This window comes from Malania oleifera, chromosome 3, assembly GCF_029873635.1.
Source record: "Malania oleifera isolate guangnan ecotype guangnan chromosome 3, ASM2987363v1, whole genome shotgun sequence".
In the NCBI taxonomy this organism is placed as follows: domain Eukaryota; kingdom Viridiplantae; phylum Streptophyta; class Magnoliopsida; order Santalales; family Ximeniaceae; genus Malania; species Malania oleifera.
The window spans coordinates 125,636,279-125,653,494 of record NC_080419.1 but is presented as its reverse complement, the minus strand read 5'-3'; the positions used below and the strand labels follow the sequence as shown (position 1 = coordinate 125,653,494).

The 17,216-nt window shown below is 36.1% G+C and overlaps 1 protein-coding gene across 1 annotated transcript in view; it reads right to left on the bottom strand.

The window, feature by feature from the left end:
• The window catches only part of LOC131150355 (mitogen-activated protein kinase homolog MMK1), a 38,155-nt gene extending 22,610 nt beyond the window's left edge, over window positions 1-15,545 (bottom strand). Inside the window, exons 1-4 of the mRNA XM_058101033.1 lie at window positions 15,146-15,545; window positions 14,842-14,971; window positions 13,402-13,539; window positions 8,757-9,089 (exon numbers count right to left, since the gene is read on the bottom strand). Of these exons, the coding sequence (XP_057957016.1) occupies window positions 8,757-9,089; window positions 13,402-13,539; window positions 14,842-14,971; window positions 15,146-15,399 (855 nt within the window). The 5' untranslated portion in view covers window positions 15,400-15,545. The remainder of the gene's footprint in view (window positions 1-8,756; window positions 9,090-13,401; window positions 13,540-14,841; window positions 14,972-15,145) is intronic.
• Between the last annotated feature and the right edge of the window lie 1,671 nt (window positions 15,546-17,216).

Here is a 17,216-nt window from a genome sequence, read left to right as displayed (position 1 = left end):
CTACCTTATATGGTTGTGAGTGTGGCTCAACTTTCAATCTCAACTTCTCAGCTGCCAATTTAGACGAACATTCATACAGCTACCACCATCTATGATCATCTTGCAACTTTTACTCCCACACTTGATATAAGTATGGAAAATAGAAGTGCGACGCCAGTCCTCCTGATCCTTGGGAATGATCATAATGCGTCTCATCACACTTAACTGGGCACTCTCATCAGGCTCACTTGACAACTCATCCTCACTAGGTACAACTTAAGGAACATATACCTGATCCTCCTCAGGCTCGTCCTCACCATCTTCCCTATCAAGTGCCAAGTTCCTGGTGGGACATTGTTTGGCAAAGTGTCCTTGCTTATGGCACCTGAAACACACTGCATTACTAGAACTTTGGCGAGAGGATCCAGTCATGTACTTTTCCCTTGTCCATGGGCTACTAGACTGTGGGATTGCTCCCTCAGGAGGTGACTTGACCTCATTGCGCTAGTCGAGACTTGTCATAACTCTATACCTTTCGAGAGTATGGCTCATTTGAAGAGGCACCAAACCATTTTCCCATGGGCCCTTCATTCATTTGCTCAAAATCATGAGCTAAATTATAGGCTTGTTCAAGGGACTCAATGTGATGGAGAAAAAGTTCTCTCCTCAGTTCAGGCTTTAATCTTATGCGAAATTGGGAGATCTGCTGATTAACAGTCACATAGGCATCACATCTTACAACAACTCATCAAATTGATTCATGTATTATGACACGATCATGCTACCCTGACGCAAACTATAGAGTTGATCCATAAGGTGCTCTCTATAAGAGGTACATACTTCTCCCTCAACCTAACCTTCATTAGGTTCCAATGCTCAATGAGCCTATGATCTATCCTCACCTCTTGCCTCTCAACCTATCCTTCATTAGGTCCCAATGTATTCTGACACGGTCATGCTACCTCAACCAATGGAGCTTGGCTTGCCCCGTCAACCTCATTTTTGCAAACTTAACCTGATGAGGGCCAGTCATCCTATACCAGTCAAAATAGGAATCCATCTCAATCAACCAATCTTGGGTCCATCTATCCATCATAGGTGGGGCCCTCTATCTTCACTTGCCTCATCACATCCTCATAAGGATCACGATGGTCCTTACGGTAATGTCTCCTACCTTGAAAGTCATCAACGTCATAGTCTTCATCACCCCAATGTTGGGCATAAGGCTCATGACATAGGGATCTCCTAATAAAGTCATCTTGGCAATTCACTCGCCTTTGTGGAGGAAGAGGAGGTCTTTCTCTAGGAGGCATAGGTTGCTCTCTAGGCTGTTCGTCATCATTGCTTCGCTCAAGGGGCAGCTCTAAATTGTCTTGGGGTGGATTATGGACTAGTTGGACTTCCAACCTATCTAGTCTTTGTCAGGGATCAACTAGCTCTTGATTCAAGTCATGGACTTGATCTTGAAGCTCATCTATTGAGGCATCTCTCTCAACATCAGTCCTACGACCCAGGTAAGGATCCCCGGCTCGAGTAGACATCCTAGGGGTTGGGGAAGGATTCGGCCAGCACTAGGGCAGCCATTTAAAATGGTGTTTGGTCACACAAAGTAGTGTCAAATGTGAACCTAACCTAGGCTATGATACTAATATGATGTAGGATGGTTCTAAGTAGCCCTCGTCCTACGATTGACCCTCTTTGTAGCACACACACAATATCACAATCTATGGAAAGAATTGAATTAACCAAGAATGAACATCACAAACATATTCTAATGATCACAAGTTGTTGAGATTTTGAAAACGTATATGATTTTGTTTAAATGTCCTTAGTTGATCATTTCATTCAAGTAATCAAGTTCATTTTAAAATATGTTATATTGGAAGTCTTAGATTACAAGTCCTAACGTACAAATCAAATATCCCTAAGCATGATACTAGCAAGCATGTTCATGTTGAAAATCTAGGAAGATTCAAATAGAATGAGCAAGGTTTTTCAATCAAGGATTCGGGTAGAGTTTCAAGGCTTACAAGGTACCTTTAAGGGCTGTTTTAGATGATCACAAAAAAGGAATTGCAATAAACTTACCAAAAGGTTCGGAATGACAAACACCAAGACACACGAGTACTCGATTGCATCACAAACAAGCTTGTTGATCCTTAGGAATCTTGGGACAAGAATGAAACTTGAGGAAGGTTGTGGCTATGAGCCATGAAAGAGGAGTGGGCATGTAGTGTTGATGATGACGTCGATGTCATCATGGTCTCTCACCACCCAATCTCCGAGGAGATGGAACATAGCCTCACACTACTCACTCACAAGGAGAGAAACAAGATTCACAAATTTAAGCAAAGGCTTCCTTTTTAATTGATAATGCAAAGATCCCTTTTACAATACAAGTGATAACATATTTATAGCCTTACATGAGCATGCACATGACTTGCACATGGCTTCTTAAGAGATTAAATAAAACATAAAAGTAAAATAAAAAACTTAAAACATAAGCAATGAGGTTCCTAGGAAATAGTTTGTCATAGGAAATAGGTGCCTAGGAACTAGAATAATTATGATAGTGGAGTCTAGGAACTTGAAATGAAATAAATGCTTATTGAAAAAACAACTCTTTGACTTGCAAGTTGTCATGCTTCTTGAAAAACCAAGACTCTTTGACTTGCAAGTTGTCACCCTCTTTCCAAGCTAGCTTCCAAGAGAAGCTTCAATTTCTGCAAATAGAGTTCACATCCAATGGTGGACTTCAGGTGGTCGTCCACGTGTCACAATATCCGCGAAAGATACTCGAGGTGCATGTAAATCCCCATCATTATGAGCACTGCCACTGCTCCAAGAAAGTCACCAATAACTGCTACTAACACCGAACAACAACTAACAAATTACCATGAGTGCATGGCCACAACAAAGATTGGATCTTTGAGCAAAACACATGCCCAACAAGCTTGATGTTTTGATATATGGAAGGAATTAGAACACTGAATCAAAAAACAAAAGAAATCCCACTGTTTCAGACCCAATAAACTCAATAACCATTGATAAACAGCTTCAAGAAGCATCAAACAACCATTCCTTGGGTGCCGCACATGAGCAATTAAAAAAGGAGAGATCATTGTGCAAAAAACATCAATAAATCTCGAATAACATGTTAATAGAGGGATTGGATCACTACAGGATGATTTCAGGTCCCAAACCATGCCTGAAAATAGCTTCACATGCCGGTGCGTGGGGTTGGTCCTGGCAGCCTTCGACAGGCGAGTGAGAGCGCGTGGGACACTGCCTGGAGATGGTGGTAACAACTAGGGTTTAGATTTCAAAATCATGCTCTAATACCATGTTGGATAACTGGGTAAAATGGAAGACTTAAACTCAATGATATGTCTTTCCTTCTATTTATAATATTAGGAATGACCATAATACTCTCACTAACTCACACTTATTACTAACCAAACTCTAACACATAATAATAATGCTAAATGACTAAATAACCATTAACAGTATGTTCTAGATTCATAAGGAGGATTACTCTTGTAAATATTTTTTGAGCTTTCCACTTCATCTTAGTATTTGGAAAGCCAAAGTTCCCTCTAAGATAAAAGGTTTTATTTGGTTGGTGATTCTTTATAGAATTATATCTTTTGGTGAGGAGGAGGCCTTCTAAGTTCAGAATCTGCATATCTTTTTTTTTCATTCTTATTTCTCTAAGCTATTTGGAAAAAGTTGTTCAGTTATTTTGGAGAGTTATCCGGAATTAGTGGACGATTTTTTAACAATTTTCTATGAAAGATTTGGGAGAAGTGGAGATGTTTCAGCTTTTTGGAGGTGTGGATTTTGTCAGAGAGTTTGGTTGGAACAGAATGCTCCTATCTTTGCAGGGAAGATGTTAGAGTGTTCAATGCTTTGTGACATAATTCATTACTTGGCTTCACTTTAGGCTGTAGCAACTGGTTGTTTTAAAGGGGTGTGCTTTTTGGATTTGCAGTGAAACCGGGTGGCTGTGTTAGTTTGATCGTAATTTTTTCTTCTTTTTTATCCTTCCCCCAAAGGAGAATGTTTTATCTTTGAGGAGAATATTTTATGCTCCTTGCACACACTCTCTTCTTCAATGAAATCTTTTTTTTTCAATCCCCCAAAAAAATATATGTTTCCTCCTTGACAAGGTATAAGCACCTCTCCAAACCAAAATTCATTCCATTAAACACCACCAATAAAATGCAATTGAGCAAACCAAAACAAACAACTGCTTAGTCAAAGGGCACTGTAATAAGAGATAATGCTCCTTTTTTTTCTCACACGAAGCTAATGCACCTTTTCAGCCGCAGTTTTAGAGAAGATAACATCCATTTCACCATTATTTTTCTCTATTTTCTAGAGATTAGCAATTATCAAAATAAATAAATAAATATAAATCAACCCCCCCCCCTCCCTGCAGCTTCCCAAGCAGAGAAACAACTCTCGCTGGAACCGAACTCTTCCAAAAGAAGTCAAACCCAACCATCCATCACACCATCTTCATCAATGCTCAGTTACAGGATTTAACATTAAATTAGTCGCTTTTATTGAGTTCCATTTAGCTGAATCCACCAGTGGAAGTTGAGAAATTCTCTTAGTCATGCACATGACTCACAAAAATTCAAATCCAAGGCTACATTTTCATCAAAAGGCACAAATGTGAACCCACTAATGCAGATTTACCTCTTGCCAACAAGAAAGGTCCAACCACAATCTTCCAAAGAGAGCTTCAGGAAACACTTGGCATGCTAGAACAAGATAAGAGTATCATTTCCCACTTCCAATTATACATACAATAGGAAGTTTTTCCATCTTTTTCTAATCTACTTCAAGACACCCACCCCTTTAGGGGGCATTTCGTTCATGGCATCTTTTAACATTCCTGAGAATGTGATGTCTATGACATCCCACTCCCCTGTTTGTTTTGAAGCTAGAACTTGACATGGCGAGAATAACAAATTCCTTGGGAACAAAGGATTCCCATAAAAGATGGAATCCCATGCTCTATCATTGGCAAGTTCCATGAGAATCTTGTTCCAATGAGAATCTTATTTTTTGGACTAAATTGCCCTCACTAATTTTGCCAACATTATTATCTCTATAATATAGTATTATACATATTATTATATTTAACAAGGAATTACTATAGCAACAAAAAAATGAAGAAAAAAACAAAAATACCACTATTAATATTAATATAACATAATAGTTAAAACTTTGAGACCATGTTGTCCTCCACTATTTTGGTTAATTGGATTATTATGTATTAATATTTTTACTTAAGATAATTGGAATTTTTAAGACATGGGTTTAATTTGGTACATATTTTTAATAGGTTTTTTGGGCTTAAGATATGATTATTCTTAATATATTATTCATTCAAGGGTATAACGGCTATATTTTTTAAATGCCTGCCAAAACCAACAGTGAAGTGGGCATCTTGTGTACATTCTTGAAATCTTATAACGTGACGTAGAAAATATATATATATTTCCACGGGGCTGGCATCCCATTCTTCAAGAATAGGATTCCTAGGAATATCATTCCATGGGAATATTTTTTATTCCATGAACCAAACGTCCCTATAAAATTCACTTCTATTCTTTGTAACCCGACCATTGTTATCCAGCTCATACTTGGATACAACAGATGTTTGTCAAAGATTGTCCCTCTCCACCATAAACTACCAACATTCATTTACCAAAGGGGGCCAAAGACCCTTTTTTTTATTTTTAAATGAAAGGAAGATTTGATGCCAAAGCCTCCCAGGTTTACAGGTCGTTTAATCCCTACTCCTCAAAAAAATAATAGAAAATAAAAGAAGATCAGAAAATGATATTAAACTATCTTCAACTGTCAATCTCCTCCTTGGTACAACAGTTCCTTTTCCATCCAGCCTTCCTTTTAAAACTCTCCACGATATTTAGCCCATAAAATTTTACCCTTGAACTCGATTCTAAGGGAAACCCAAATCAGACACAGGATGCTACCCCTTACCACAACCCAAAATGCTAGCCAACAGTCTGTCATCAACCCTTTTTCCCGAAGGCATTGGTTCGGTCATCTCAAGATTCATCTTAAATTGAGACAGCACGTAAAAGCTAAGGACACCTCAGATTCCAAATCTGCTGACCACGTACCAAGAGAAAGTAATTGTGTCAGCAACAAAAATAAATGTGAGACTACAATCTCCTCATTTCCCCATGCATCTTTAAAACCCAACAACTCTTTTGCTAACACCTTCATCACTAAAATGAACAAAAAAGGAGATCACATATCCTCTTGGCCCAAGAACTTTTCTAGAGTGAAAGCAACCAATAGGACTCCCAGTTATCACTAACCAAATCTCATCTTGCACTGCTCTAGAGATTGGTGTGCCTGGGATCATTGGAGGCTTTCCTGCTTATTCCTTTTAGATGTTTCCGGAGGGTCAAGAATGCTAGCAGGTAGTGGCATTGTTCTGTCTTTGCATTGTTTTTTTGGCATATGGCTAGAAAATATTGCTGCATTTTTAATGGTCATTCTCTGCCTATGCAACAGAACCAGGACAGAACCAGTTTCCTCATTATCATGGACTTTCTCCTCTAGTCGCTTGAAAGGTCTAGCACGCACTTAGATTTTTAGCAGGATTGGATGACATTTGTTGACTTTAACATCTTCTATTTTCTCTGCTTACTTATCTGTTGTGTGCATGCATGCGTCGGTTTCGTTCTTTTAGGACCACTTAGTCTCTCTTTCTTAACAAATTCTCTTTTTCTACAAAAGAGAGTCATGAAAATGGGAGGGAAATACAGCTCTTAACTCAAATATCCATCAAAACCCCAAGACTCATCCTCAATTCCCTTCCATGACATAAAGAAGAAAGTCCTGCCAGACATGGGCATGAGCCTCTCTGTCCAGCTAACAGATCACCCTTTCCCCTATTTTTTGATAGAAAAAGAAGACATATTCATCACAGAGGAAAGAATGTACAAAGACGAGAATAAGATACCCAGTATCTGCAGTGAAAAGAAAAAACTCAAAAAACTAGAAAACAATCAAAATAAAACCACCTTCCAAACTCTCTGAAGGTTTGCCGAGAAAGACATCCCTTTAAAACAGCCAGCTGCAACAGACTAGAGAGAAACTAAGTACTGAATCCTTTCCCAAAGCAAAGTGCCAGAATTCCTATTCCCTGAGAAGATACAAGCATTTCTTTCCATCCAAATTCCCCATAAAACAGCAGAGATTCCACAAGTCCACTATATCAAACCAACTCCACTCTTCCCAAATCCTGTAAAAGAGATATGTAATAGATCCTCCACCGAAACCAGGCAAACCCCATTTCTCCCCAAACACAGCAAAGAACTTATTCCATATCCCCCAAAAGAAAGAGCGATGCAAAAAATAGATACAACACAGATTCTGAGCTATCAAAACACAAGAAACAAACATCTGAGCTAATGCCTTTAAAGGCCTCCTACACTGCAACAGAATGTTGGTATTAAGTCAACCAACCAAGTAAAAGCCTTTATCATCAAAGGAACTTTAGCTATAGAGATAAAACAATGAAAGGGTAAGGACTTAAAGGATCTGGTCAAATGTTTAAAAAAAAATTTAGAAGAGTAGACTCCTGAGGAATCCAAAATCCAAACCCGACATCGCTCTCACTTGACAGATCACAACCCTCCAGGCTCCAACAGAGCTAACAAAGAAGAGAGTTCCTCTGCCTCCCTATCATTTAGGGACATGTGGACAACCCTCCAACAGCATCATGAACTTTTCTCCATCTTACAAAAACATTTTGATAAGCCCCCACTCCCCACAAACATTTCAATCGCAAGCTAGGGATCAAGGGGATGCCATCCTGTCGTACAAAACATCAACCACTCTGTAGAGTGTCGCAAACATTGAGGATTACATTAAGATCATTAGCAATTTGCCCACTAAGCCAGCTGGGAAACAACAGCAATCCACTTCTCTTTGCAAATATGAAGCAGAGTAGTTGTATCTTTGAAGACTCTCTTATTTCTTTCTTTCCAAGCACACCAAAAGATGGTGAGAGGGATGAGGTTCAATCACAAGCCAACATTGGCAATAAGTTTATATGCACCTAATGGCTAATAGAACCAATATGCCTGAAGTCAATGATAATTATGGCTAAGCCAACACTGGGAATAAATTCATACATGCACCTAATAAGACCAATATGCCTGAAATATTTATGGCTCCACTTTTCTTAGAACTTAAGGACAAAAAAGTAACATTCAAGCTTCAACAAACTCACCAATTGCATAAAAAATCCACAAAGCCTTCAACACATCATTTTCCCAACGTCCCAGTTCTCCCAAAAGAAACCCATTGTAAACCCATCTGATCCTAGAATATTATCCCCATTCCATTTTTTGAAGGTATCAACAATCTCCCTGTCACAGAACAGTCTCTCCAGACAAACAGCATCCTCCGCAAAAGAAAATGCCTCCAATTTACTATAAAAAATACATATTGTTTGGCCTGAATTTTTTATATACAACAGTTATGCACTTCAAGCATGTACCTTTACAAATTTTCAGTTATACAATAATAATACATTCAGTGCCACAAGTAGCAGCATACTCTTCACACTTTTGGTTCACTCAAGATCAGAAAATCCAAGAAGGAATTAAAGTCATTAAAAACCAAAATACTCAAAAATAAGAAAAATGACAACAAAACAATAATCAAGTGTCAGATAAATAATTTCCCAGAAAAAGAATACAAAATTGACAATAAATCACCTCCATAAGCAAACGCAGCTGGTTCACATGATCTTTGCCAGGAAATAAAGGCTTTCGGTCCATCAATTCCATGAAAATGCAACCTACCGACCATACATCTATGGCTGCAGTGTAGTCTGAAGAGTTTAATAACAGTTCAGGTGCCCGATACCATCTTGTAACCACATATTCTGTCATGAAATCAGTTTCCGAGGTAACACGAGCTAACCCAAAATCACATATTTTTAAGTCACAATTTGCATTTAAGAGGAGATTGCTCGGCTTTAAATCCCTGTGCAGAACATTGGCAGAATGTATGTATTTCAACCCCCGGAGGATCTGATACAGAAAGTACTGCAAAAGAACAACAAAGAAGTTAATTTGATCAGCAGGTTACTTGATATGGCACAAAACAATAAGATAAGTGAGTAAAAGAAAATATAAGAAAGCTAAACTAGCAAGGAAAATAAAAGTATCTGGCTTGAACAAGCAAAAATCAGAAATACAAACACCCACAACACCTCCCATTTCAAGGACAGGAGCCAGGGCATGACATGATGTTAGATACCTAGACTGCAACTTCGTGCAAGCAGTAATTACCAGTCAATATATAGTTCTCAGGTACACCTGTCAACTACATGGATATGATACATAATACCAGCAGTGGAGATATTTGCACAGAATTCAACTATGTCCCAGAACCCTTGATATACCACCTCAAATAAATCCCTCAAATGAGTTAAACACTAATAAATTATCAACAGGCCTCAAATTTTTGGGACTAATTTTTCAAAAAATTCATCTCAGGTACACCTGTCAACTACATGGATATGATACATAATACCAGCAATGAAGATATTTGCACAGAATTCAACTATGTCCCAGAACCCTTGATATACCACCTCAAATAAATCCCTCAAATGAGTTAAACACTAATAAATTATCAACAGGCCTCAAATTTTTGGGACTATTTTTTCAAAAATTTCATTCAAATAACAATGGCAAGAGACTAGGTTTCCCATCAGTTTCCATTTCCACTTAGGTTACTCAAATATAATTTTGCAATATCAATTTCACAGGTTATATACGGTTATCTCAATACATTAAATGCTATTACATTGTCCATTTTCCAAAATGCATGTTCATTCTAAACAAATAGAGAGTCCCTATTTCACCAGAGAATTTCACAACATTTTCTACATGCAACCCCCTATGGTTGAATGGAAGAACCATGCAACAAGATTGCTGTCTATTATGACTTCGTGAAGAAAATGCTGCTAGGTGCTAAGCTCTAGTTAAAACAGGATTTGCAGTACATAACAGCAGCAGCAATCCACAAAACCCAAAATGGTGGACTTATAATGAGCTCCCTGAAAATGTTTTTCCTTCTTGCACTACTATTTTTTTTCTCCACTTAATAGAAGACAAGAATTTTTTTCTGTAAATGTGCAACATTTATTAAAATAAAAAAGAGATAAATGCAATTGTAAATCATTGAATGCTGTCCATGACTATATATCTTTGTGCTCTCTCCTACTAAAAAATTGAGTCAACATGACGCTAAAAATAAAAAGATCTTGTTCGATAACTTGAATTGATATATTTTGTTGGGCACTATAAGCTAAAGCTTTTGGCATTCTTGATGATTTATCATGGTATTTCACCTCTTGATCCAGGAGGTCTTTGATTCAAGTCTCATGTGTTTCTTCTTCTTCTTTTTCCTTTTTTTTTTTTTCTTTTTGTTTGTGTGTGTGCGTGTGTGTGTGTGTGTGTGTGTTTAAAGGGGGGGGGGGGAGGAGGAATAAGCAAAGTAAAAATACATTGGTTCCAGGAGAAGTCTAGACTCACATGTGATGGAATGGGTTAGTTATGAGTTTTGCAGAAGTAAACTAATATTGGGTCTTTGGGATAAATTAGAATAGAAGTTGCCTAGTGGGCCAAAACTAAAATCTCTAAGGAAAGCCCCTAACCTTACGGCTCGTTTGGTTCGGCAAAATAGCTATTCATTGGTATAAGATGAAATATAGTTTAACTGTTGGAATCAGGAATAGTTATTCCTTATATATTCCTAATTATTTCATTCAACATGTAATATGAAAGAATAGACAACCCCATGATGAAATTTGTGAATAGTTACTCCTTGCCTATTCATTATTATGGACTCATAAAATGTTTCACATTGCTAATATGTACACTAACTTTTATATATTTTAATATGAACATGCATTAAGTTATATCTGCACTTAATAAACATCCATTAATTTTTAAACAACCAATAAAAGATTTTGCACATGAGTTCATTTGCAATTGCTTCCTCATAATTAATAACTTCAGCCTTCATGTTCCAACAGCTCAACAAAATATGCATTCGTTTTAAGTCATAAAAGTCATTGTCTCGTTTCTTCATTGGACTATTAATAGCCCAATAGCAAGCCTAAAGCCATAAGACCAAAAAACCAAAGCCATAGATGATCATTTTACCAAGAAAACACAACCATACAAAACAAAGTTATCAGAATAAATAACAATCGAGAGTTCTCTACACAAATAACATTTGATTGGAATTAATTTTTCCAACAATAAATGCATTAACAAAAACATAATATTTATGCACTATCAACAAACATATATACACCAGAACTATACATGTCATGACTCATTTTAGTAACTATTGCAGGTATATAAATTAAATTAAATTAAATTAAATTAGGTTATAAAAAAATACAAATAAAACTTTAAAAAATTAATAAGGGACGTACTTTATGCACGCTCATTGTCCATATCTTATGATAATTATTATATATGTGCATATATATTACATTAGAAAGAGCATTTATACATTTATATTAATTAAAATGAATGACATATACAATGGGGGGATTTCCATTAAATTGAATCTTTTTTTAGCATATCTTTATAGATTTTTTAGAATTTTATAATAAAATTTTTGAATTTTAATTTTGAAACCTTATATTTTTAATTTTATTTTATTGTAATTTCAATTATTTTTATTTTTAAAAAGATAAAGGTAATATAATTAAAAAAGGCATCTTGGTTAGACAAGCAAGAAACTTGAATAATCAGGATAAAAAGATACCATAAATCGAACTATTCAATATCATGAAAGTTGCTTAAGCTACCGAAAAGAAAGATCAAATGCAAGTTAGTCAACGACTTATATAGTCATTTTATTAAATTAAATTAAATTAAATTAGGTTATAAAAAAATAATAGAATTTCATAGTCCCAGCCATGGCGGCCACTTTCTGTCTTCTTCCTTATCCTCTGGGCCTCCCGCTCCACAATCAATTCAATTTTTTCACAAACCTCAGAAGCCAATTGAAAACAGAAAAATAATAAACAAAAAAAGCAAATTAACATAAGGATGAGTCGTGAAGCAGAGGTAATTAACCATGATCCTTCTGTTTCTGGGTTTGATTTCTCAGACACTGGGTTCCTGATTATCCATGAGCAATTTGCAGAGAATTGTTCTGTAGTTTCTCACTTTAGAGAATTCAGGAGAGAGAGAGAGAGAGAGAGAATGAGAGAGTGAGGTTGGGAGAAGGGAGAAAAGCGTGGGAGGGTGCTTTTTAGAGGAGGGGACAAATTAAGTCGTGCTTGTCTGCATAAAAGTCTTCACCCCAAGCCTCCCCCAGAACCCAAACCAGCAGATGCGTTTGCTTTTAATCCTCTTTAATATTGTCCCATCACATGTATGAAACATTGCCCCACCTACCTTATTAAAGAATCCTATAAAAGGATTCCAAGAACTATGAAATTTTAGAGTAAAACATCTTCTAACCTGAGCAATACAAAGCAACACACTGCCAAAAAAAAAATATAATGCAGTTCTAATGACTTCCAGATCAGTACCAATCAACACACCAGCAAAAATTTAGAATTTTTTAAACTACAGATAGACTGCAGTAGGATGGTGATCTTTTGTTTTCACATCTGTTTCTCTTCATGCACAATAAGAAAAATGATCAAACCAACAAAGAGTGATGTGGTGAAGAATACAAAAAGTACGAGGATGAAAAAAAGGTCAAAATAGATGCAATTAGAATAAGTAACAGGGAAAAACAGATATCTTATTGGATTTAACTAACGATAAATGTAGCAAGAAACAATTATGGTAGTACAGCCAATCTCAAAAGGCCAAGATAAAGTTTTATCTATGTCAATACACTTAGACTTAAGCCATTTTTCCCTCTCAATGAAAAGCTTATTCATAATTGCACATACACACATATCAATGTGTGTGTGCGGTCACAATTCAGATTGATCAAGTATATGAGAACTCTAATAATGTAACTAAAAACAGTTTTAATGGTGAATGTACTACACATAATTAACAGGGAAAAACAGAGATGTTATTGGATTTAACTAATGATAAATGTAGCAAGAAACAATTATGATGGTACAGCCAATCCCAGAAGGCCAAGATAAAGTTTTATGTATGTCAACGCACTTAGACTTAAGCCATTTTTCCCTCTCGATGAAAAGCTTATTCATAATTACACACCCACACACATATCAATGTGTGTGTGTATGGTCACAATTCAGATTGGTCAAGTACATAAGAACTCTAATAATGCAACTAAAAACAGTTTTAATGGTGAATGTACTACACCAAATCCAACCAAAAAAAAAAAGTTCACTTAAACCTGACAGTGCTCTTCTGATAATGCTTGATTGGAACGAATTATTTGATGCAGGTCTGTGTCCATTAGCTCGTATGCAATATAAACATCATTAAATGACTGCCTCTGAGGAGGTGGTATTATATCTCTAATAGCAACAACCTGCAAATTGATGCAAGCAACATCAGTTGAGGAGAAAGTTACATCAGGTTATAATATCGGTGTATGTGTCCTCAAAAGTTTTTTTTCCTTCAGATGAACTAATATCAAGGCCTATAAGACATATCATAATATTCTGGTGGCATACCATATAAAACAAAATAAAAGGCATCTTGCTGCAAGTTGCAACAATTGGCTTTCAGATTATCATGAAAATTATCTATGCAAAGACAATAAATAATCCATGGTACAAAATATCTACCAAGGTAAAATAATGCTGGCTTCCGTTTTCATATTTCAACATCACTCGGTAATTTGGTACAATGCCTTTCTCGGTCACAACTCACAAGTAGCATGAGCAGGCAAAATGAGACAACGCCAAGTAATCCTATCTAAACTACGCCAGACAATAAGCACTTGTGCTTCATGTCATTGTTTGAGCATACAGCTTTTTTTTTTCAAAGGACACCTCTATCAAAAGTATTTGCTCTTGTTTCTTTCCAAAAAAATGAATGCTTGTGAAGTTTGCCTTTTAAAATTGGTTGGAAGTTAAAACATAGAAAACTCACAAAAACTAGTATGTAGTATATGCGGGTTTTTTCCTTTCTTTCATTTAGAGACATATAATGCGCGCATGTTGAGTTGGGCCCAACCATGTGGTGGGACCACCTGGTATGTAATACAAAAAAGAGAAAGAGAAAAAGGAAGCATGCAACAAAGTTGGCATATATTTTCCAAAGCAATTTAATTGGCTATTTACCATATAAGGAAGGAAAACCAGCGGGTGCACAAGTTCTCTTCTAACCTATAATTCATGCTTGGACATGTTCCCAAGATCAAAGTTCAAACTTGAGTTTTATGGACCATGTTCGAACAGCAGATTGGCTGTCCATTGTGCAGGGTTGGGTTTATAATACAAGGCCAATATTGAGAATGTCTTGCAATGGGCTTTGCCTGGGATGGGTATCATTAAGTCTTGGCCTATATTGACAGGCAAAGTCGTGGATTTTTCATTGTGGACTAAAGTGTTCAAGCTAATATGTTCATCTTGATAATGAAAAGTTTTTTCTGGATTGCCCAAGAGCAAAGACGAAAATTCCGATGTATCATGAACCATGATTATGCCATTTTCCTCCTTATTTCTTGCAAGTTTCATTATCTTGCGCTTTTTGTCCGATTGGAACTTGAACGCGAGCTAATCAGATATAGAATAATTCAGTGCCAATTCAATAAAAAATCTCGAATTTCGTTCGAAAATACCTAAAAAATGAACAAGATGGAAAACATTATCTATCACTCACTGACGTTTTCGTGATCCATATGGCGCAGAAGCTTTATCTCCCGAAGAGTCCTCTTGGCGTCGATCTTATTATCGAATGCATTCGCAATCTTCTTTATTGCTACGTTCTCATTCGTCTCCGAATTCAAAGCCGAACTATAAATCACCAAAAAGATTTATCAAAAGAAGAAGATGAAGAAAAAGAAGAATTTACTGCTTCGTGCTCCGTCGCCTCTGAGTGCAAAGCTGAACTATAAACCATCAAAGAAGTTAAAAAGAAAAGGAACGGAAAGAGATAAAGAAAAAGATATTAAGGAGATGAGAGAGTACCAAACTATTCCGTACGCGCCTTTGCCGATGGGCATGATAGGGGGCTTGTACTTGACGGTAACCTCGAAAATGTTCCCGAAGATGTTGTACTGGATGAATCGGCCGCCGTGGCTCATGCTTGCCGGAATATTCTCCATCCCGGCGGCCTGCGCCGCCTGAGGCGGATGGCCCTGCTGAGACGGCGGCGGATTCCCCGGCTGCGCCGGCGCCCCCGCGTCCTCCATGACGGTGTCCGTCGGCTGAGCTGAATCCATTTCTCCCAATCTCCCTCTCTCCCTCTCTCTCTGTCTCCGTGGTCAACAACAGATCTGTTGAAAGCTCTCTGCAAATCTTGTTGGGAAGCAGAGAAGGAGAGAATGGTTTTTGTTGTTTATTTTTCTTTTCTTTTTTTACTATTTTCATTTTTTGTTTTTGCTTTTACCGTTTTGGGATAAAAAATGAACACGTGAAAGCACTGTTTTTCATGGCCGTTTCTTCCCTCCTTTTACTACCATGCGGTTCATACATGTTTCACCTGGCCCCACAATAATGGACGGCTGAGATGCTCTCATCATTTATTTCCACACATTTTGATTTAATTAATCAAGCATATTTAAATTTATAATATTGTTTGGCGAATTTTAAGTAGGTCGATCACCGTGATAATATCATATTAATTTTCATCAGTGAAATGAGTCATTTTGCATTAATGATGAGCCTCTTTGAAATGATAGCAGAATTTAGTACACTGTGATAATTATTTTTTTGAAATAGTCAAAATAACGGCACATAAAATGTAAGCTATAGCTGCCTAAATTCTATTATAATTACGTTGATGCTCTTTTATTTAGAAAAAACACTCTGACACCCCGTTAAGTTTAGCATTTAGTCATAATAAAATATTTTTCTTTAATTTGTGTTATTTTGTATTCATCTCCAATAACATTAAATTATTTTTGGTTAAAATATTAATTTTATTTATCATAATTGAAAGTTTAAATTAAGATTAATAAATTAACGTAAAATGCTATTCCATAAACCTGAAAACTTGTAAACTAACATATCGTGTGATCGTACTTTTGTAAAAGTCAAATATTTTTTTATCAAAATTTTCAACTTTACTAAAAATAATAAGGGTATAAGAGTCATTTTGTTTATATATTAATATCAATAACTGGAATTAATTGAAAAGTCCATTAGCGTAATTATGATAAATTTTTAGGGGAAACCAACATAAATCCGACATTAAATACTTTTTAAATATGTAATTATTTAAAATTATTATAAACCTAGATGCATTTATATACAGCATTAATTATATCGTTTCTTTTTGTGTCGAAGAATACTAGTTGCGATCATAGTATGCTAAATTTAAAACATGTGAGATACGACAAAAAACCAAAAACACTGGAACTCCATAAAGTTAACGAAAAGCGTTATTTTTCATTGATTTTTAAACAACGATATCAACAAACTTGATATTTGAAGATAATGACAAAAGCATCCCTTTGTTATGACTAGCTTTTAAACTCACTTTACCTAAAAGTTTAAGTTATCAAGTTGTGAGCTAACAATGTATATCAATTATCAAACTTTAACACTCCCTCTGCACTTACAGCTCGCAGAGATAAACACACGATAAATAACACTCATTATAAGGAATATGATAATTTTTTTAAACATACCATAAAATAAGTACAGGCAACAAGAATAAAACCCAAGACCTCCCAAAAATTGGCTCTAATACCAACATAGAAATCACTTTACCTAAAAGTTTAAGTTTAATAAACATACATTACCTCTTTTTGTAAAGATGCATGTGTGTGTGTGTACGAGAGAGAGAGAGAGAGAGAGAGAGAGAGAGAGAGAGAGAGAGAGAGAGAGAGAGAGAGAGAGAGAGAGAGAGAGATTTTTCTATATTAGGGTTATCATTTAAGAAGTAAAATCTATTATAATGCACATAAATTACTTTAAAACATAACAACAAAAGAAAAAAAAAATGGTATCATTTTATGAAAATCAATGAAGACTTGACTTTTCAACAAGGCTCATTGATATTTTGCTTTGATATATATAATTGGGTTCATGATGG